The sequence below is a fragment of the Marmota flaviventris genome, chromosome 13 (genome assembly GCF_047511675.1).
Source record: "Marmota flaviventris isolate mMarFla1 chromosome 13, mMarFla1.hap1, whole genome shotgun sequence".
Lineage (NCBI taxonomy): Eukaryota > Metazoa > Chordata > Mammalia > Rodentia > Sciuridae > Marmota > Marmota flaviventris.
Genome location: NC_092510.1, coordinates 85020393 through 85042178, shown reverse-complemented (window position 1 = coordinate 85042178; position 21786 = coordinate 85020393). Strand labels below are relative to the sequence as shown.

The 21786-nt window shown below is 59.7% G+C and overlaps 1 protein-coding gene across 5 annotated transcripts in view; it reads right to left on the bottom strand.

Annotated features, from left to right (window-relative positions):
* The window catches only part of Col27a1 (collagen type XXVII alpha 1 chain), a 125421-nt gene extending 108087 nt beyond the window's left edge, over window positions 1–17334 (bottom strand). For all 5 annotated transcript variants that reach the window (XM_071600861.1, XM_071600862.1, XM_027949442.2 and 2 more), the window contains exons 1-3: window positions 17213–17334; window positions 11406–11476; window positions 6641–8379 (exon numbers count right to left, since the gene is read on the bottom strand). In XM_071600861.1, coding sequence (XP_071456962.1) covers window positions 6641–8379; window positions 11406–11476; window positions 17213–17271 — 1869 coding nt within the window. In that variant the 5' untranslated portion in view covers window positions 17272–17334. The remainder of the gene's footprint in view (window positions 1–6640; window positions 8380–11405; window positions 11477–17212) is intronic.
* Between the last annotated feature and the right edge of the window lie 4452 nt (window positions 17335–21786).

The following is a 21786-nucleotide window of genomic DNA, read 5'->3' as shown; positions in this document are numbered from 1 at the left end:
CCAGCCTGTGCCTGGAGAAGGAACCACACACCCCACATGGGCTGCTTCAAGGATGATGAGACTGTCCGTGTCTAGCGCGGTGTGTGGTACATACTGTCACTGGAGTGTCCCACCATGTCCTCCCTTCACCGTGGCCCCTGCAACAGCGCCTGCGGCCTGCCTGCCTCCACTCTGTCCTCCACACAGCCTCACTCCCTTCCCCAAGCCACTCCCTTGCTCAACGACATGTAATGGCTCCTCATTTCCCACAAGAGAAAGGCAAGTTGGGCATTTAAGATGCGCACCTGCCGGCCCTCACCTCCCTTCCATTCCCACAGAGAGGGAGGAGGTGAGCCGACTCAGCACGCCCTGGGCTCAGCTTCCTTCCACTCCTGATTTTTCAGAGCCGGGGACTCTATGCAATCCCGACCACTTGAGTCTCCAATGTTCCCCTTTAAAATGGGTCCAATCGCTACTGCCCCGTCCACCCCAAGGAGCAAACGAGCATCAACTGCAGTGCCTGGTGTGATGAACTGGGCCCGAAGCCTTCGAAGGAAGCCAGGCTTTCGAGGATGTGTGAGGCCTGGGGAATTCATTTGTTTCAAATAACCATCAGCGAGATTCCAGGTTTCCTCCCCAGAGTTAAAATGGGCCGCGTTGAAAACTCAGCCCGCTCTGGTGGTAATTAATCCCGATCTCACGCTGGGCAGCCCGGCTGGCCTGGCCTGGGAGCACCACGTGCTGGCCGGCCCATGAATAAAACCCAGAGAGATCCAGACAGGCAGATACGGGCACCAGGGCCCCGCGGTCCCTGGGCAGCCGCCACTGCACCTCTGGGTTCCTCCAGCCAAGCTGGCACTCGGGGCTGGGAGGACGGTCTCTAGTCCCACACCCAGGCGGGTCCCAAGGGCTTGGGATCGGGCCAGTCCACCCTCCGGTCCTCCCAAGCTGGCTTGGGTGGGGGCAGCAGAGTGCAGTGTGGGGGTCCTAGGCTCACGCTGGGCAGCACCCCTTCCCAGCTGCGTGGTTTGGGGGAAGCTCCTTCCAGTCTCCAAGGCTTGCTTCCCAAACTGTCAGATGAGGATCGTTGCAGCACCTACCCACAGATAATCTATAAAACGTGCTAATCCTGGTGCCTGGCTCGCAGTGAGAGCTCAGAAAATGAGTTATTTCTGTTAGGCTCCTGGAACTGGCCCACTCGAAAGTTTAAGTGCCCCCCTCCCCCGCTACTGCCTCTGTTTTGGAGAGAAAGCCAAAGATGTCCCTCCTTAGAAGACTGTTCTTGGCCCAGTTCTCCCAGATGACCCAGAAATAAAACACTGGGGGATACAGCTAAGCATTGCTGGAAGTATATAATACCCTTTCAATGGATAAGAAACCAGAGAGGGACTCAGAGAAGCAAAGTGACTTGTCTAAGGTCACACAGCTAACAAGGGGCAGAGCTGGGGTCATTGGACCTGTTCTCCTACCATGGGCAACACTATCAGGTGTGTCTCTGATGAAGTATGTGGCCTTAGCTAGGTCCCTCCCACTCTGTGTTCATCTGGAAAAGGAACATTCTAGAGCCTTCCAGACCACAGGCACTTTATGAGCTCTGGGGGCCAGGTAGGGAGAAAAACAGTCAAATCATTTCCACCTCATGGAGAAGGTCAAGGGCCAGAGGAGAGAGGAAGGGGCAGTTCCGGCTACGGGGCGGCCATAGCTCAAAGGCCTGGACACTCCCTCTTGGCATCTGTTCTGCCCCAGAAATGGGGGCATCCAGGCTAGAGTCTGACCTCACCCACAACATCTGCAGAGCAGACTCCGAGTGCCACTCAGGACCCGGGACCAGCCTGGTGATGTCAGCTCACAGCCCAGCTCCCTGACATGACAGCGCCGGCCCCAGCTGCGGGCCTGCTGAACCCTCCACCCACCGCCAGAGCCAGGGCCAGGGCCACAGCTGTCCGCAGGCCCGAGCGCTCCAGCTTAGGGCTCACTTTGTTCGCGGCCTGCGAGGGCGGACCCCACCCCCCGCGCCCCTCGGCCCTGGCCCAGCCCCTGCCTGTTCTGCACACAGCGGAACATGCTGCCGCTTCTTTCCAGGACCTGAAGCCTGAGCGGGTGGCTCCGGATGATTCACGGGCTGGGGTGGGATTTTCCACTCCACACTGCAAACAACAGGGCCTCTGAGAGGGCCCAGGGCTGAGGGGGCGGACAGCGGGGGGCTGCGGGCCGCCTGGGGGAGGGCGAGGAGGCCTGGGCTCTCCGGGTGCACGCAAATGGCCCCCTCCGGGCCTCCCCCAGGGTCCTGGCCTCCCACAGCCAGGCCTGGGGAAGCCCGTCCCACGGAACAAGTCCCCCCTTGTGTCCGGCTGAGCAGCCCGAGGCCAGGCCTTGCCGAGTCTGTGCTGGCAGGCACCTCCCCTGGCAGCTGTCAGGCCAGGGGACCCTTGACAGGCCTGGGATTCGGGGACGGAGTCCAGGCCTGGGTGTGCTCTCTGCCATGTGACCCTCTCGGTCTCGGCTCTGCGTCTGTACCCTGACGGGGTGGGCAGGAGGTCTCCAAGAGCCTCTCAGACCATCTGAGTTTACTGTTATTCCCAAGAATAGCTGGGTCCAAGTTTCTCAGTAGGAATCCAGCACTGAGAGGCCCCGTGCGCGTCCCTGCGTCTCCCGGGGCCTCCGGGCCTCGATTTGCTCAGCTGTGAAATGGGGATGGCGCCCTGTGTGTGCATGTGGGTTGTTCTCCCTTTGCCCTCAGATCCATTCTGACCCTGGGAGCCAACCCCCCACCAGCTGGCCCTGGCCTCCTTGCCTCCAGCAGATGGGCCAATGGGAGACCCAGGCAAGTCCGGACACAGGGAAGGGGACATGTCATTTCTCCCTGCTGCGCTCTGCTGCGGCTAGGTGTCAGCTCTCCCAGGGCTGGAGAAGGCCTCCCCCCAGGACGGTCAGGCCTGGGTGTCAGGACCACATGCTGTAGGACCCAGCTTCCTCCCAAGCTGCCTGCACCTCTGTAAACAGCCTCCTAACCTCTGCGGGTAGCCCTGCGCCTGGCCTGCAGCCAGTGCTCCTCAAGTAAACCACCCAGCACACAGTAGGCCTCCAAGATGGCTGAAGGCACCACCCCTCCCACCTCCTGGGGCCCTTGCAGAGGGGAAGTTTCTCAAGATCTATCCCCACTTTCCCACCAGGAGCCGCCAAGAGGACCCGAGGCCGCGGCCTTGGGTGGGGGTGTTGCAGGAAGCAGCAAACAAGTCCAGGAGCTCGGACAGACCCTGGGCGCGGAGGTTCTGGTGCTGGGTGCCCCCACACCCCTTCTTACTGAAGCCACAGAACCCTGGAAGGGTAAGTCACGCTGTGTCCCTGTTTTACATGGACAGAAACTGGGACTCAGACAGGTGACGTGACTGCCACAGCGCCAGACCCCTAGAAGCCTCTCCATCAACACGGCGAAGACGGGACGGACGGCTAAGCCAGCAGGCGGCTCCCGGCCAGGCTGTTCTGAATCTGCCTGCTCCCACCGCCCTCTCGGCCTCTCACCCAGGAAGCGATTCTGTGTAGCCTCCAGGAGCCTGGCCAGGAGTTGGGGCAACCTGGTCCTTGAAGGGATGCATTTGTTTCTTGGATGGTCACAGAGCCTCTGCCGTGAGGCCCCAGCCCAGGCTCCCCAGGGGACACTGCAATAAGAGCCAGTGCATTCAGATGCCAGCAGCCTGACCGTGGGTAATGAGGCCCTAGGGCACCCCCTGCCCGTGGGGCTTCCGGGAGCTTCCCTGCAGCTCTGGGAACTGCCCTTGCCCCACAGCTCACCTGGGCCCAGGTTTTCCCCCTCCCCCTCCTGGGCTCCCACAGAGCACCTCGAAGAACCGCTACCACCCCTGCAGGCCCTGGGAACCCCAGCCTGGCCTCGGCCAGCAGCCTTGCACCCCACCTAGACCCCACTTATGCACATTTCCCCTTAGCCACCCACCGGCTCTGCTCCTCCAATACCCCACCCCAGGGGAGACTGAGCCCGGGAGGGGGAGGAACTTCCCCAGTCACTCTGCAAAACAAGCTGAGATGGCCCCGCATGCTGCCCCCTGCTGCAGCTCCCTGGGTGGCGTCCCAGCCAGGCCCCAGGCTGTCCTCCCACACAGCACGTGGAAGCTGTCTATCATCCTGCAGTCCACAGAAACCGAGGGTCAGAGTGGACCAGTCACAGTAGGAGGAGGTGGAGCCGGGACTTGAACCCAGGTCTGAGGGTCCCCAGAGCCAGGACAAGGAAACCCTGCTGCTGCTTAGATCCTGAAGGCCCCCTTCGGGGTGGGGAGAAGAAGAGAGAGGACAGAGATGGGGGGGTCACGTCACTGCTCAAAGGAGACACTGGTATCTGGGGGGAAGGAGAGAGCTTTTTTCCACCTGCCACACGGTGGACAGAGATTCTAGAAGCTTCTTGGTCCCTCCTGGAGCACAAGGGGCAGGTAGGATAGGGGCAGCACGGGGTGTAAAGTAGGGTGGCACCGAGGCGGGTTGATGTCCTCCCTCCTGCCCTTGGTGGTCAGGACGGGAGGGACAGGAAGACCTTGGAGAGGGGCAGGAACCAGAGCTCCCAGCTCCCACAGGAACCTTCTGGGCCTCCCGGCCAGGTCCTCCATCTCTCCCTCCCCAGCTCACCCACCCGTCAGACAGGGATCAGCAACACCAACTTTCCCTTGACTGGCTTCCACGAGGGGCCACAGGAGACGCTGGGCAGGAGGAAGCGGCTCATCAACTTGACTCAATACCAAAGCAGAACATTCTGTGAATAAGGAGCCCTTCCTCTGAGGCCAAGGAGGAGGCCTGACTCACCTGTGAAGCCCTGATGTGACCCGGAGCCCAAAGAGAACACAGGGAGAGGGATGGAACGCACTGGTTTCCCAGTGGAGAGTCTGACCCTCTTATGGGCTGTGTAGCCTTGGGCAAGTCCTGACCCTCTCTGGGCAGTCTCCTACCTCTGCACCTGCCTAAGTTAGAGGACTGAATTGAATAATACCTAAGCATCTGTCCACTGATCAGGCTGATCCAGTACCTTCTTTGATGAAGGAGAAGCTCAAGAGGAGGTTTAGCAGAAGGTGACCCAAAGCCCTAAGGCCCGGGGTAAAACAACAATTTGAGCATAAAATAGGCCCCGAAGCCAGATTCTATACCAAAAAAAAAAAAAAAAGTTCCTATTCCAGTTCTGCTCAGCTAGACCTGGCCTCCCCTGCTCCATACCTCATGTGGCCTTGGGAGGGAGAGCTGGCCTCCTCCACTGAGCTGGGACATGCTGTGTGGCCAGAGCAGGAACCCTGGGCCTCCCCATCTGCTGTTGAAGGGAACAGTTCACCCGCTTCTGACCTCACTGCAGCTTGTGAAGCTGAGGTGTCAGTGCCCAGGGCGGCCAGGGCCAGAGGCGGGCTGCTTGGCCTGGGGGGTGAGGAGTTCCTCACTCTCCCCTCCCTCCACTGCCAAGTTCAGAACATGGAACTCCAAGGCACGTTGACATAACCGCATTGCAATGCATGGCGTTCCATACGGTCGACAATATGGTTATAATAAAAGCGGACTCTCTGTCCCCTTGGAGACAGGCTGAATAAATATTATTCCTAATGATTATTAAAACTCATTAAGTGTGTTTGTAAGGCCTGGGAAGTCCCCGCGCCGGCCACTGTCTCCACATGGTAGGGAGCCCTGACTTCCAACACAGCCCAGGGGGAGACCCCGCTCTGGGAGGGAGGGTGGAGGCCACCGACTGGAGGCCATCTCCAAGGAAGGAGGAGGACAGAAGAGGCCCGAGTCTTCTGGAAACTCCATCCCACCACTCCCCACCCGGAGGAATTGGCCTCCAGCTGCGGGAAGGTCGTTGCCCCTGGAGACGGTCCCGGCAAGCCAGAGGCAGCGACCCTGAGACCACCTCCCGCACACGGATTGCTCTCCCTCATCCCTTCCTGTGCGCTCCGGCCCCTGCTGACCTCCCTCGGCCCCAGCTCCGCTAGCAGGGTCTGCAAAGCAAATGCCCACAGGTACTGGCCAGACAGCTCATCGTGATGGGTGACAGGCTTGGTCTGCTGGCTCAAGTGGGAGGAGTGGGGAGCCTCGGTGACAGAAGGTTTGTCCTATCTCCCAGGGCCGCCCATGCATCCCTCTACCACCCACTTTCCAAGAGAAATCGGTCCCCAAGACTTTTATAAGACATCTCTCACAGTTTTAAAATACTAGTCACTTAGTAAAGAATACCGCACGTGCCAAACCAAACACATCCACAGCTACTCACAGCTGACCTCTGCCCACAACTCCCAGACTGCGGCAGGGCCTGCTGTCCTGAGAGCCAGCTCTGAAGGACGCTCTGCTGCTCACCCAGCTCGCTCGGCCGGACCCGGGGCCAGGATGTCAATGGCTCTCCTGAAGCCACTAGACCTACGCACAGGTCAGCATAGAAAGACCTTGGACCCGGGCCACCCAGAGCTCAGGGCTGCCCCTACCTGGGGATGGCCCCAGACCCAAGTCTGGCCCAGTGGACAGGAACCTGTAGCAGGATGTGCAGAGGGAGCCCGGAGGAGTCACCCAGGGTTCCAGTGACGACTCCGCCACCCCCGCTCCCCTGCCCTGGTCAGGAGCAGCCTCTTGACCACGCTGCCCTCTGCCCTCCACTGGATGCAGCACGCACCCCACCCACACTTACCGGCAAGCCACAGTCTCCCTTGGGCCCTGGAGGCCCCATCAGCAGGGGGAACGGTGTGGGTCCCTCCAGGTGAATGAAGGAATAGCCGCTGCTCGTCACGGGCCGGGCACCAGAGGACAGGACGCCCACGGGGGCCGAGACCAGGGCCGGGGTGGTCTGTCCACTGGGCGGGGACTGTCTGGGACTGGCCCTGGTGGTCGGGTCATTCAACAGGACATCCCCGGCTGCCTTCCCAGGTCTGAGGGGGACGGGCTTCTGGGGACCGCTCTTGGGTCCGGCTTTCTTGGAGGTTTCTGATCCAGTGGGTTTCTTGCTTCCGGCGGAGACGGAACCAGGAGAGCGAGTGGGGGGTACAGTTCTGGGAGTTCCAGTGCCCAAGACTGAAGCCACCATCACGGCTGGTGGCCGAGCTGCTCTGGGAGGGCCAGGGCTGGTGGTCGGCAGAGGTCTGCGGGTGGCGGTGAGGGCAGAGGCTGGCCTCCTGGCACGGCTGGCTGGCCTGGCCTCAGCAGGGGCTACTGTGGAACCGGCAGTGGGAGGCAGGGGCCGGGTGCTGGGGGCCGGAGGCCGGGCCACGACAGGGTTCCTCTGGGCCGGCTTCGCAGTGGGATGGGGGACTTTGACAGGACCTGGGCGGGGAGTGGGCGGCGCAGGCTTCGGGGTGGGCGGAGCTGTCTTAGTGAATGAAGACAGAGCGGCTTTCTGGGTAGGATGAGGGCTTTTCTCAGGGGCTACTGAAGGAAAAAGGACGGAAGGTTTGGTGGAGGGACTCTTAGGGACGTGGGTGGCTGTGACTGGCAATGGTTGGGAAGCCGCGGAGTGAGTTCTGGTGGAGCCAGCCAAGGAGGCAGGGGGCAAGTGGGCAGGGGCTTTACTGCCTGACCGTTTGGCAGGTGGCGGTGGGGTCCCGGCTGGGCCTCCCACAGGGACACGCTGGCGAGGATCTGAGGGGCTAGTTCTTTGGGGTTGGGTGGGCCTGGCGGGAGCCACTGTCACTGCAGGCCCCCTGCCTGCTGGTCGTGACCCCAGGGCAGGCGTGGCAGTGGTCAAGTTCTCCAGGCCTAGCAGGGCCAGGTCACTCTGGAAGGTGAAGGGTCTGCTGGAGTCTTGGGGATAGAGGGGTCGCAGCTGGGGCCAGTCCAAGCCAGCCTGTGCACACTGCTTCCTCAGGTGGGCGCAGTAATTGTGAGCGACCCGCGTCACGGGGTGGATACTGAACTGGCAGAGGGCCCCTTCGAACTGGACAGCACGGGGGCTCATCTTCCCAAAGAGGAAGGTGCCCTGAGGGTCAAGCGTGGGATCCCTGTGGAAGGGCAGCGGGACAGGCACCCGGCGCTGCCCGCAGGCCGTCACCAGAGTGACCGTGCGGCCACGGAGCTCGAGGGCCAGGTGGTGCCAGCGACCATCGTGCACGTCCAGGTCGAAGGCCACGGAGCGCCGAGGCCCCAGGTGGACCACGGTCTTGCCGGGGAGGAACTGCAGGCCCAGCTGCAGCTCATGCCTGCGGCTGCGGACGGCGAAGAGGAAGGCGTGGTTCACCCGGTGGGAGCAGAGACTCAGCACCAGAGCCAGCTCCGTGCCCAGGGCCACGGGGACCAGGGCGGCCGTGGGGGCCTGCAGCCGGGCCCTCTGTGTGAAGATGAAGCCCGACTGGAACGGAATGACCCCCGGGGTGGCGGGGCTCCGGCCGCCCCCTGGCTTTGTCCAGCTGAGGCCCAGCCGCTGAAGGACGTCCACATCTGAGAGAAGAAGGGAGAGGACATCTGAACATAGCGCTGTCCCATGCCAGGGGCCGAGGGCGCTGCACTGGGGCTGTCAGGCACGCACCGCGACCCCTTGTAAGGCTGCATCGTCCCTATCACAGCTGAAAACACAGACCTCCCGGTTCAAATCCCGGCCCTGCCACTTCCCGACCCTGTGGCCTTAGTGCCTCAGTTTCCCCACCTATTAAATGGGATAACAGGATCAACCTCAGAAGGACATATGACAATTCAGTGAGGGAACACTCTTTTTTAAAAGAGTCTGGCACAAAATAGCAAATGACAGCTGCTAATACCTAAAGTCACGAGGGCCACCACCCGCCAGTGTCCAGTGTTAAGGTGTCCTTAACAACAGTGACACATTTTACAAAGCCACCTCCTCCGGGAAGCAAACCCCTACGTAAGGGGCCACAGTGACAGGAACAGACCTGTCCCCAGAGCTTGGTAAAGGGAGTCCAGGGGACTGACTGTCTCACCACCCCCCTCCAGAACCTGCCTCGTCTCCCCTCCTGTAGAGGTCTCTGCCTGGGTGGGTGGGGCAGGCTGAGGAGCTGACCTCGGCCATCAGAAAGGTGACGTGTGCTGACCCTTCCCTCAGCGTGGCTTTGAAGAGAGCAGAAAGACTCAGGTATTCCTGCAACCTCTCTCCTCTGGGGAAGTGTGTGGACATCTGACTGTGGTCACATCTGCCCCGTAATTACGTTGGCGGGGTTTGCCAGAGGGAAAGGAAGGTTCCGGAATGTTTATGGAAAGCCTTCCTGACCTTCCCTCTCCCGGGTCACTTGATCTCCTGCAGTTGGCTGAGCTGCCAGCATCTACAGAAGCCGGCTCCCGAGATCCGACTCCGCGGGGAAGCGGAGGCTGCCTCCAGAATTTCCATCTGGGTCAGGGCCTCGGGACTCTGCCCAAGTGTGCTGTCCCATCTCTGTGCGAAGGCCATGTCAGGGCTGGGATCCAGCACCGGGCACTTAGTCGGGTCTCAGTTAGCAACTGTGAGGTGGACGGAGGGGTGGGGTGGGGGGCGGAGGGTTCGGCCACTGTAGAACACAGAACTCAGATCTGGCAGCACTGCCCAGGGTTCCATAGTGGGCTCCAGAGGCGGCAAGACGCGCCTGACCAGACCTGCTGGGAGCCCGGACCCCAAGCCTCAGTTGCCCCTGCTGAAAACCCAGGCAGATGCCTCACCCTAGGGCTCCTGGAGGGACGAAATGGCCACCTTCCCCACCATCCTGTAACTCTGCTCACGTCTGTTCCTGACCCCTGGGCCTCGATTTCCCTGCCGGGAACACACAGGAGCTGGACCAGCCCTGGAGACGGTGCCCTGGTCAAGGGTGTTCTAAGAAGAACTGGAGAGCTCGGGGTGACTGCACAGCTCCTGGATTTAAGACCCCGTTCTTCCCCAGGACTCAAGAGCTGCTCTTCACCTCCAGTCTCCTTCCCTTCTTTCTCATACCTTCGCCTGTCCCAGGCTCTAAGGTGACATAAACCATGGCTTGGCGTGGACCTTGTAGGTCTTAAGCAATGAAACCCTCTTATCATCATGGAATACTTAAAACAGGAGGAGCCACTTGGTGGGGGTGAGGTGGGGGAAAGCAAGCCACCTCGCCCCGCCCCAGTCCCACCATGCCAGCCCCGTGCAGTGCGTCCCTCCCCACACACAAAGCCCACGGCCCAGAGGACCACAGCTGGCCAGGGAAGGCAGCCTGCAGGAGGAGTTCCTTCTTATCCTCTCCAGGTGGGTTTCAAAGCCAAAGACCAGCCTGTCCCCAGGACCCCCAACACCTTCTGTAGCTAAGGGACAAAGTCCCAAACTCTGAGACCCGGAGTTTCCATGAATCTCTGGCCACTGCAGAGAGGAAAGGGCAATGCTGGCCCAAAGTCTTCGGATGAACAAAATCGTTTTTAAAAATGGTAAATGCTTTCCATGCCTGTTTTCTCAACTGACCCAACAACCTGTGAAGGTGGACCCTTTACCGTCCCCGCTCCATAGCCGGGTTAGATGGAATCACTTGCCCGAGAGCAAACTGGCCTATCAAAGGCGCATCTGGGGCTGGAACCCAGGGCCCCTGACCCCAGGGTCTCTGTTCTTAGCTACTCAGCTCGACTACTCTGGAGCCGCCCAGATTCACTGGAAGGCAGAGTAGAGTCACTTCCAGAATCCCATCAGGGGGGAAGAGACGGGGGACAGGGAATGAATTCAGCCCAAGGCCAAGATGGAAGGGCCCGGCCAGCTGGCCCCAGCAAGATCCCTTTATTACATAAACCTGGCTCCACACAGCTCCGGCCGCTCCCCAGGCCCCTCGGAGCCTGACTCAGGACTCTGGACAGCTGTTCACCTACTTTGTGGGGGAAACAGCAAGCTTGGAAAATATGACATTTGCACAAATGTTGCTGGCCGGTAGAAGTCTCTTCCGGGCATGGACCTCCCTCCCAAGGGCCCAATCCCTGCCCAGGTCAGGCCACAGGGACTCCCGGAGTGCCCGCTGCCTGCCCCAGAACACAGGCGGGCGTGGAGGAGGGGGAAGGGCAGCTATTTTAAGAGGCTTTGTGGCTGCTTGACAAACAGATGTGGGAAAGGTTTCGATTTCCGTGGGCAGCTGTGTAGCCGGCCCACTGCCGCCCTGGTCCCCTGAATAGCTCCTCAGGGACAGGCGGGAAGGGAGGATCTCACGGGAAGCAGAGAGTGGGATTCCAGGCTGAGAGAGGACAGTTGTGCACTTACTGTCTCCTGAGTGTACCCACTGGACAGAGAGGGGCACCTGAGGCTCATAAACCAAAGTGCCTCATAGAGATCTGCCCCAGACAGGGCCGTGACCATGGCCTCCCCTACCCCTCGCAAAGCCCCGTGGGTCATGCAAAGAGAATGTGCCTGTGAGTGACCCCTGTCTCCTGAGGGAGAACCGAGACACAGTCCCAATCAGGGGCACGGATGTCGGCAGCCCCTGAGTCCTCAGGCCCCTTCCGCCCTCCTTTGTCTCCCCTGGACAAAGAGAAGAGAGAATTACCTTCAGGAGCTCCTTGGGTGGAGGCCAGGTGACAGGCAGACCAGACTAAGATCCAGGCGAAGAGAAAGCCCCTAGGGACAGCAGACAGCACACACAGTCAGCTTCCGCCCTCCGCCAGACCCAGCGGGGAAATGGGGTGGCCCAGCCCCCGTGCCACCCAGGGCTCCCCTGTAGAGGTGCCATCCAAGCCCCCAGGACCCTGGGCCCAGGCTCTGCAGCAGGACCTGCCTGCAGGGTACCAATGCCCCCACCAGCTCCACAGACAGCTAAGCCAAGGGGCAGGAGGACTTACACTGGGTGGCAGGAGACCCAGGGACCAGCTCAGAGCGGGTGCACTGAGCAACCAGGAGCCCGTCCCTCCCCACCCTGGACCTCAGTCTCCATATCTATACGACCTCATGATCTTGAGACCCTGCCAAAGGCCCCTGCCAAAGGGCAACAGAGCCAGAGCAGAAAGGAAGGTTAAGTGGGAAGGCCCGACTTGACCATTTGAGTGGCCACTGACCTTCAAGGGCAGGGGAGAGAGACCCCTTTCCCAGGCCCAGCACTGGGCAAGGGCAGCTGCCCACTGACTTATGCAGATGGAACATGGGAAACCAGGAGACAGGAGGCTGACCCAGGTGCACACCGGGCCCTGGAGCTTCTCAATGGGTGACCCCAGGGCGAGTCACTCAGCCCCCTGAGCCTAGGTTGTCCCCATCCTCTCTCTCTCCTAGGCAGGCATGAGGATGAACTCAGCGCCCGCATGTTAAGGGCTCAGCCTGTTGATAGTCACAAAGGCCATCCCCCCTGCACACCATCACCACCACCCCCTCCCCCACCGCCAGCCCTGCACTGAGGCCAGGAGCTACAGGTCTGCTCAGGGGCTCTTGCCAAGATGGGCAGAGGCAACATCTGATTTCACCTTCCTGTGCCAGCAGCCACCAGTGACACCTGAAGCCACTCAGGGTATCTGATCCCCAGGTGGGCAGAGGGGAGGGCGGCACGTGGCCAGAGATGGCCAGGATGCAGGCAAAGAGAGCTGGTCCAGGTGGGTGGGGAGGGCTAAGGCTGGGGTGGGCAGACCAGGGTCCATTTCCAGCTAGGATGGTGTGCAGCTGGGGAGCCCCGAAATCCAGGAAACCCGCATGCCAGAATGGCCGTCCCGGACCCTAGGCCCTTTGGAAAATAAGCTCAGCCTCCATTAGCTTTCCCTACTCTCAAATTTAATAGCGATTCCCATCAACAGCAACCATAACTTGGGCGCTTTGGAAGACACTGGTGCTTCTCCACCCACAGCCATCCCTCCATCCTGCAGTCACATGTGGACATGGACTTCAGAGGACTCCAGATGAATCTGGACAAGCCTAAGCCAATCCTGGGAATGGCATGCATATATTACTCAAATGTGGCCAATGAGATGGGAGTGGTGCCTGTCTGGGAACCTCAGGAAAGTGCTTTAAAAGGACAAAGAGGTTTTCTTCTAGCCTCTGTATGTCATTGAGTGAGGACATCCCACTTGGAGTTGTTGCAGCCATTTTGCACACGTGAGGTAACAAGCCTCATATACAGATGAGGATAGCAGAATGGAAAATACCGCGTTGAGATGCTGAATTATCCAACCCTAGCATTGCTCTTCCTTGGGGCCTCTTAACATGGGAAGCAATAACCCCATTATTATTTAAATCATGCTGAATTGGCACTTCCCTTACTTGGAGAAAACTCATTTGCCCGCAAGCCGGCTGGAACAGCTCCCAGGTGCTGATGATGGTCCCTTTGCACATCCTGCTCCATCAGCTGGACCCTGCTCTCTGCCTGGTCAGTTCCCACACGTCCATTAGCTCCCAATTTGCTGTGCTCTCTGAGTCACACCACACCCACATCAAGTACTTGGTCACCACTGTCCACTTCCCTTCCTAGAAGACGTCCCCCAAGGGCAGAGTGAGCTGGCCTGTTCCCTCGTCCACGCCTGGCAGACACATGGGAAGTGTCCAGTGCATTCTCACGGGATGAATGAAGATCAGCTGGAATCACAGGGCTCTGGGCCTTGAAGTGTCCTCCCAGCACCCTCGTCCGGCTCTGCTCTGGCTTTCCCAGCCCCGCCCCTCCCCCCCCATGGCCTGCCCTTGGGCTCACCAGGGCAATGGTAAAGGTCAGAGTGCCCAGGTGCCAGGTGAGAAGGGCAGGGTAACCCCCTGCAGACCTCCCACACCAAGCCAATGGCAGCCTCATTGGTGCTGGGAAGGATCACAGTGGCCACAAACTGCACCGACCCAGAACTTCCCAAGAGACATTGTTTAATTTGGCATTGGAGAAGACCAAGGTGGGGACGCGGGGACAGGCACCTCCCCATCAAGGCTTCTCTGCACATAACTCCTTCTTCACTACTGCTTCCTACCAGGGACACCCTCCAGGATATGGTGGCCAGATGGACGGGGAAGAGCTGTCCCCTGCATCCTGGTCTCGACAGCCCCCGCGGCGCGCCCGCATACCAAAGGCTCTGAGAAGTCCTGCAGCAAAGCAGTACCCACACTCGCTGCCATCCTGCAGCCCCCCAGTCCAGAGGACCCGGGAACTCATTTGTCCTGAGAATGCCTTCTCAAAGGACATTGCTCTTCTTTGCCTTTCTGAGTCCCTGCCACCCCTTCGTCTCTGTCCCTCCAAGCCCCTTCTTCTCCTGGACTCTCCATGCACCGGCCCTCACTCCGGGCGTCCTTCCCTGTGCCCTGCCACATCCTCCCTCCTCAGAATGTTTCCCAGGCTGACAAAGGGAGGCCAGGCGGGAGAGAGGAGCTCAGGGACACCCATGTCCTCCTCGATGGATCGCTCTGGTGTGGCTAAGGCAAGACGATGACTCTTTAGAAACCGGAGGGAAAGATTTTAAATCCTCCAAGCTCAGGAGAAACAAGACTCGGGGAGGATGGAATGGAATCTCCTATTGGGCTAACACCGTGGCCTCTAGCCTGCAGGCTGGCCGCCCATTCATTCACCTCTGCAGACACACCGCCCTGCTCGATGGGTGCACTGACCCACGACTCCCCAAGGGTAGAGCACATTTGAATGGGAGAAGGTCCTTAAAGATCACCCAGGGGCCAGACTCCTATCCCCTGAGAGGAGAAACGACTCCTCCACGCCACAGACCCCACTGGACAGTCTCCGGTGGAGAAGAAACTGGAGGCCTGTGGGGCCTTCCTGCATGCCAGAGACCACAGTCCCTGCCTTCACCAACAGGAACAGAGAGGTAGCCAGGGAAGCCAACGAACCATCTAGTAAGTAAGCTCCGGGCCTGGAAAGTTGGCTCCCAGAGGCCCTGCTGCTTCTTCCCTCCGGTTCCAATCCTGTTTAGCTACTGTGAATAACGCTGGTGCCGGTGCTGGCTCGGGCTGTGTTCTAGCAGACTTCTGTTTCCACCACCGCTTGTGGGCCCTGGCTCAGCGATACCCGGGCTCCAGGATGTCGGGAAGACTCAAGCACAGGGGCCAGGGAGGACAGGAGGTGGCCCTAAGCACAGCCACAAGAAAGGGGCCCCAAGAAGGGCACCCAGCTGTTCCTGTCCCTTGCCAAAGGCCCTCTGCAGCCCACCCGTCACGGCTGCTCCTGGACAATGAGGCGACCAGAACCTGCACCCTATCTGGACGGTCTTTCTTCTGTCCTTGTCACCTGGACACACACAGGACCCAGAGCTCCACCCCAGCTTAACATTCCCGGGAAGCTCAGAGCTCAGATCCGCAAGAAGGCGGCCCTGTGGACACTACTCTCGCGGGTGAGCTGGGAGCCATGGAGTGGCAAGGGGGTGGCCATCCTGCCTGCCTCCGTGGCACAGCCAGGTCTTGTGTGCCCAGATGGCCACACCCAAAGTCCTTTCTCCATACCTTACACCTCCTCCATGGGCACACAGACAGGTCATCAGTCTGGACAGGATGCAGCCCAGAACTTTCCCATTGACTCACACACCCATTCAAGAAGTGAGTAGTAACACAAATAACAGCTGCCATTTTTGAGGACTTACTACATGTCAGGCGCTGTTCTGAGCTCTTTTACAAGAACACTGTCGCTAGCCATGGCCAAGCCCTGCCAGCTGGAGATGGGCATGCCCCTTTGTGGGTCAGAGAGGTGAGAGGCTTGCCCAAGCTCACAGTTCAACCTCGAGTTGGCCGGGTTGCAAGCCCCCTGAAGTTAGCCCGGGAGGCTTCCCTACCACCCTCCACCACCAAAGGGCTGGCACTTCCCCATGCCAGGCCAGGCAGTGAGGGCATCAGAGGATCCCCGACGCAGAGATGGGGGAGCAGATCAGCCAACAAAATAACAGGGAAAGTGTTCTCAGGAAGGGCAGAGAAAACGGGTGACATTTTGAGGCTGGTGAGACTGTGGAGGGACCGCAGGGCTTACCGAAGCAGAGGAAGGGAACATGTTCTAAGTGCAGAGAGGAAAGGCAGACAAGCAGGGGGTGGGGATGTCATGGCGCTCACTCTGGTGACCGGTGGGGGAGCAAAGCTGGGAGGCACACTAGAGTCAAAGGGCACAGGACCCACAGCCAGGGAGACAGGGGGAGGCAGGAGCTGGCCTCAAAGCAGTGTGACTGCCCATTTGCCCAAAGCTTGGGCTGGGTGCTGGGGTGCTTGCCTGGCACAACTTGTCTGCCCAACCGCTGGCATCTGCCCTGGCTCAAGGTCTTCTGGAGAAAATGAGTCAGCACGGCGCTCACTGGGGCTGTGTGCGTGTGTTGCGGTGGGGGTGGGGGAATCTCAACCAGCCAGCTTTTTCCAGGACTTGGGGAAGAAGGGGGGGGGCATCATCCCCCTGATTCCAGCTCAGAGGGGCGGGGCATGGTGGGCCGGGGCGGGGCTACAGCCCTGACCAGCCTCCTGGGAGAGCCCTTTGGGTCCTGCAGCATGGAAAGACAGCTAGCCCTGTGTTTGAGCCCCAGGCCACAGGGCCCAGGGCTGCTCCCAGCCTCGCTCACTCCCACACACACCCACACGAAGCGACTCGCCCTTGCACACCCTCGCTCTCTCCAAAAACTTCTGCACAAGCTGGGAATCCCAGCCCCTGGGTGCCAGCTGTGCTCAGCCCCGCCTCGGAGATTCCCTGCCCTCCTCTGGCCTCGGTCCCCATCTGTACAAGAGGCTGGATTTGGTGATCTTCCAGGGCCCTTTCTGCTCTGACACGCCGGCTCTCACTTTCTCTCTAGCACTCGGGAGAAGGACAGGAACTAAGTGCTCCCCCGAGAAGCTGAGAAACAGACACCCAGACACATACACACACACACACACACACACACACACACACACACCCTTCCAGAAACGCCGGGACGTGCAGAGCCACACAGACACTGAGTCGCGAGCAGAGCCCCCGGACCGGGAGACGGAGAAACGTGTCCACAGCCTCACAAGAACCGATGGAACCAGAGACGTACGGACTGGGACCTGCAGACACCGAGCCACTGGAACACACCGAGACCGCCCCGAACAGAGATCCTCTCCTCCCCCAAGTGTCCCCAAAGTTCCCACTCTGCAGGTCTCCTGCCGGACGCTCCCCGCACCACCACCCGCCCCCGGTTGGCTCCACACCGACCCTCCGGGCAGGTCCCCGCCCCATAGGGACCCGGCAGCAGAGCCCGGCGCTGCAGGGCAGGCAGTGCTCGCCAACCCTCGCCCGGCTGGGAGAGCAGCCCCTGTTAACCCCTGGAGTCCCGCCTCGCCGAGAAGCAGGAAGGGACAGGAAGCTGACGTTCCGCTGGAAGCGTCCGGCGCGGCGGGGAACCCCAGCCCTTTCCAGATCCCAGCAGCAGGAAGCTGGGGAGGGGGCGTCCCCGAGCTCGTACTCACCCCCCGCGTGCCGCCGCCACCGCTGTGCCTTGGGCCCCCAGCGCGGATCCCGCTCCCATGGCAGGCCCCTACTTCATGCTCCCGAGCCCGGGGGGCAAGTGTGGGCGCGCCCCATGGGGCCGCCAGCCCCCGGCCCCGCCGCGCCAGGCCGGCTCAGAGCGCGCGGCCCCCGCGCCCCCAGCGCAGCCCCGCGCCCAGGGGCGCTCCAGCAGGCGGGCAGCGCGGCCGGGGCCCCGCGGGCGCCCGCGCCAGGCCCATGGTCCCAGGAGTCCGGGCGCAGCGCTCGCCCCTGCCTCGCTCTTTTTCTGCTTCCACGGAAAAGGAAGAAGCAAGAAAAAGAGGGAGATGATCAAACTTTTGGAGGCGGGCTGCTGGCGGTCTCTGGAGGCAGAGCAAGGCCGGGCGAGGGCGCGCGGAGGGCGGTGGAAGCTGCCTCCCCGCCGGCCTGGGGGAGGAGAGGAAAAGGAAGGATTTGGGGGAAATGAAGGCGATTTAAAGTCTCGGCCCGCGGCAGCTCTCCACCTTCCCCCTCCCCGCGCCGGGCCGCCCTCTGCTGCCCCCTGCTGCCCCCTGCCGGCCGCGGCCAGGGACACAGCCTCAGCCGGCCCGCCACGGCCCCGCTGGGACACCAGCCCCCTCCTCCTTGTAAAGATGGGGAAACAGATTCACCGAAACAAGGGATCGCCCAAGGCTGCACAATGATTGACGGCAGTACCTGGATTAGGAATTTCTGACCTGTGAGACTGTAGGTCCTCAAATCTACGGGGCGGTTTGGAGGAAGAAAGGGGATAGATTCTACTCCTGAAAGAATCTCAGAGTTTCAAGGACAGAACTGGGAACAGGACTTGGAGTACAGACTCCCACAACAACCAGTGTTTTCACCCCCCGACACCCACCAAAAAGATTGCTTCACCAGATTCTGAGCTCCCGGGAGAAAGAACGTGGTGGGTGGGCGTGTTTGTGTTTGCTCACCCTCCTCTCCCCTGCAGCTCGGTCAGAAACGGGGATTTAACCCCCCAGAGTGGAGCAGACACCCTGGGATCCCACACTGGAGCGCAGAGTTGCACGCCTTTGCCCGCCGCCGGTAGATTCTCACATCCCCAACCCCAGGCCAGCAGTGAGACTAATCCCCACCCCCACCTCCATCTCTTTGGGCAGACGAAAACACACACACACACGCACACACACACACACACACACCCCAAATTCAGATACACGCTCACACTCATTCACATGCAGGTATGCAGCCATGCAACTTAGGCTCACGTAAAAAACACCCTGGGATGTCTGGATTCAGCGCACACTCGTGCACAGGAGTGTTTGCACTCACTTAAATACACCCTGTGCTGTCCATATCCTCCTCAACGTACACATCAGCGCGCACACCGCACATACACACTCCCACGTGCACATACAGCCCATGTACCCAACCAAATGCACACACATACACGCACGCACACCCCTCCACAAGTGTCCACCACACTCATGCACACACACACACACACACACACTCACGTCTCAGGCTTGTACCCACCTCTGCACTCGCGCGCACCTTTACGCACATACACCAATACTCCTAGAGCTACAGGAGTCCCCAGGCACTTACTGTGTCCCTAAGTGGGAGGCTGGCCGGTCGGTCCTTCCACGGGCGCCTAACGGCATTTGTATTCATGGGTCCCCGCAGCCCCGAGCTCGGGCGCGGGGGCGGGGGTGGGTGGTCCCCTTCCCTAAACGGGGCGCGGGCGCGCGGAGCGCAGCGGCACCGGGAGGGGCATGGGCGCGCGGGACTGCGCCGCCTGCCCGGTCCGCCTGCGCTCGAACTTGAGCCGCTCTGCGTCCTCGGGCTCCGGCGCGAGCTCCGGGAACTGGGGGCGGCTCATAGGTGCTGAGGCCGCGGCGCTCGCCGGGCCTTTTGAAGTCTCCGCTGGGGGCGGGGAGGGGGCGCTGAAGGCGGCCTTTTAAACCGTGGCTGCACGCGGGCTCGGTGGAGCAAGGTGTCTGGTTTCAACAAACTTTAGGAAAAGTCCCAAACCGGAGCGGGGGAGGGAGCCGCAGGACTGTGTGCTGCTTCCTGAAGGGGGCAGAGCACCCATGGTTGCCAGGAGGGAGGCAGCCTGGGTACCCAAGAACCCGCAGGCGGCTGGATGGCGCGCGCAGCTACCACCACCGCCCGGCGCCCCTACATTGAACCTGAGTTCTTAACCTCAGGGTAGAGGAACCCTAGAGGGTGCAACTGTGCACCAATTGTGCACACTCGCGCATTCTTCTGGAGAGAGGCGCCACGGGTTTACCTCGGGTTTTCAGAAGTCCGCAGCCCCTGAAGGTTGAGCACTCCGTCCACTCATAACCGGTATTTTTTGAGCTGCATACTTTGTGCCAGGCACATCGTGTCTTTGTTTATATTTTTGGTATTTTGTTCATAGTGGATTTTTTTTTTTGCATTAATTTTGATACTGTGGAAGAACTGCATTAAATATTATGTATCTTGATTATTTGGGGGGGCTTTTGATACCCCATTAGATATTGATCTCCATGATAGAATTATATCTGTGTGTGCTCCCTAGTATTTTGCATCTTCACTTGCCTTGGGGTTCAGGCCCTGTCAGGCGCTGTACTGAGCACCACTTTCTGAGGAAGACCTGTTACTATGTCTATTTTCAGAAGGGAAAGTGGAATACAGGCTGGTAGGTGATGCGGTGGGATTTGAACCCAGGTAGCCTGACTCCAACCTTCTGCATCTCAGCAGGATACTCCAGGCTTAGCCTTGGAGGAATTCTGAGCAGATCCTTGTCAGCATCTTTAGCTTCATATCCCAGCCCTGAACCCAGTCTCTGCTACCTGCACCAGCTGGAGGGCTTCAAGGCCCGTGTCCCTATTGCTCCTCTCAGGCGCTCGCTCTCTCTCTCTCTCTCTCTGCTCCATTTTTGCCTGTTCACAACCTCTTCGTCCTCGTCACCGCACTCTGGTTGGCTGCTCTGCCACCCCACCCATGCCATCGTGCATATAATGATATTATCATGGTCAGTTCCATCTCTGTGTCCATCCAGCATGGAACTGGGGACACAAGAGATAATCCAACCGCTAGTAATTTAAATTAAGTTCATTTTAAAAAAAAAAAACCTCCCACAATATGCAAACCTTATACAAGTCCTCAGGGGAAGAGGGTCTGCCACTATGGGGACAGGGACAAAGAAAATTTCACATGGTTCTGGCTTCTGGGCATGGACACATGTGTAGTGTGGGTAGAAGATATGCACAGCAACTTGGGGTGGGGAGGAGAGCTCTCTGCAGCCACAGGAAGACAAGACAAGGAGATGCCACGGATGTTATCAGAGAGATCTGGGTCAATCAGACTGCCAGACAGACTGAGGAATGGAGAAACACCAAGGAAGGGTCCCAGGAGGAGGTAGCATTGGGGCCCTGAAGGATGTGTGGCAGCCACGGAGGAGGGACACGTCCAGCAGAAGAGTCACAAATCACCAGGAAGGAGGGAGTCGATCTCAGGCAGGTTTTGAAGGCTGAGTGAATGGAGCCCAGAGTCATCCAGCTCTTCCCACCATAATGTGTGGGTGACAACACATGACTCACTGGCCACAGAGCCATTTCCAGGCAAGGGGATGCATTTCCTCAAAAGTCAGGCAGCAGGTCACTGGCTGAACGCCAAGTCCTTTCCAAATCTCACCCCCAGATCTGGGTGTGCAGTGAATGGTCAATGGCAGGGAGCCCTGCACCGCAGAGGACAGCCCCAAGGCCCTGTGGGAAACTCTTAAGAGCCTCACTCTCCCCATCGGTAAAATAGGTGCCTTGGCATGGCACTCTGCAAGGGCCTTTTGTGCTCGGAAATATGAGACTGTAACTCAACAACAAATCCCACCGAGACGGCGGACACCCCGGGCTCGCTGCATTTTGCCAGGTGGGGACGAGTATGAGGCTGGTGGCTTTCCAAGAGCTCAGGGTCAGCTGGAAAGAGGACATGGATGCTCATAAGAACTCAGGGAAGGGCCCTGCTTCCTGCTCCTGCTGCCTCCTTACACCCAGCCCTTCACCACGGAGGGCCCTGGCGCAGAGACAGTGCCCCCCGTGGAGGGGTCAGGGCACCCACAAGCCAGCCCTCAGGGGGCCATCGCTGTGGGGCAGAAGGCAGTAAGCCTGGAGGCCAGGTGGACAGTGAACGCCAGGCCCACATGGGCATTTTCAGGATTGCAGCAGACAGATGGGAATCGTGGCTGATGGGGACTTCGGGGACCACATAGTAATGGACACATAGTAGGTGCTCAGTGACTGCTGCTGAGCGAACCACTAGAAGAAGTCTTCACAGGTGTCAGGGGCTGCACTGTGGCCAAGGACCCATCACATCAGTTCATCCACCAAGCTTTTTCTGATGACCTACTGTGCGCGGGCAGTGCTTCCTGCCTTCCTGCCCTTGATGTGTTACGTCCTGGGGAAAGAGGCCAGTGAGAGGGAAAGAGAGAGGGAGAGAGAGAGAGAGAAGCAGGGAAGAAAGTCCTGCCTCGAATCACGCTTAACAAGTTCTGCAGAACCAGGCGGAAAACTTGCTAGTTCCCACTTATCTT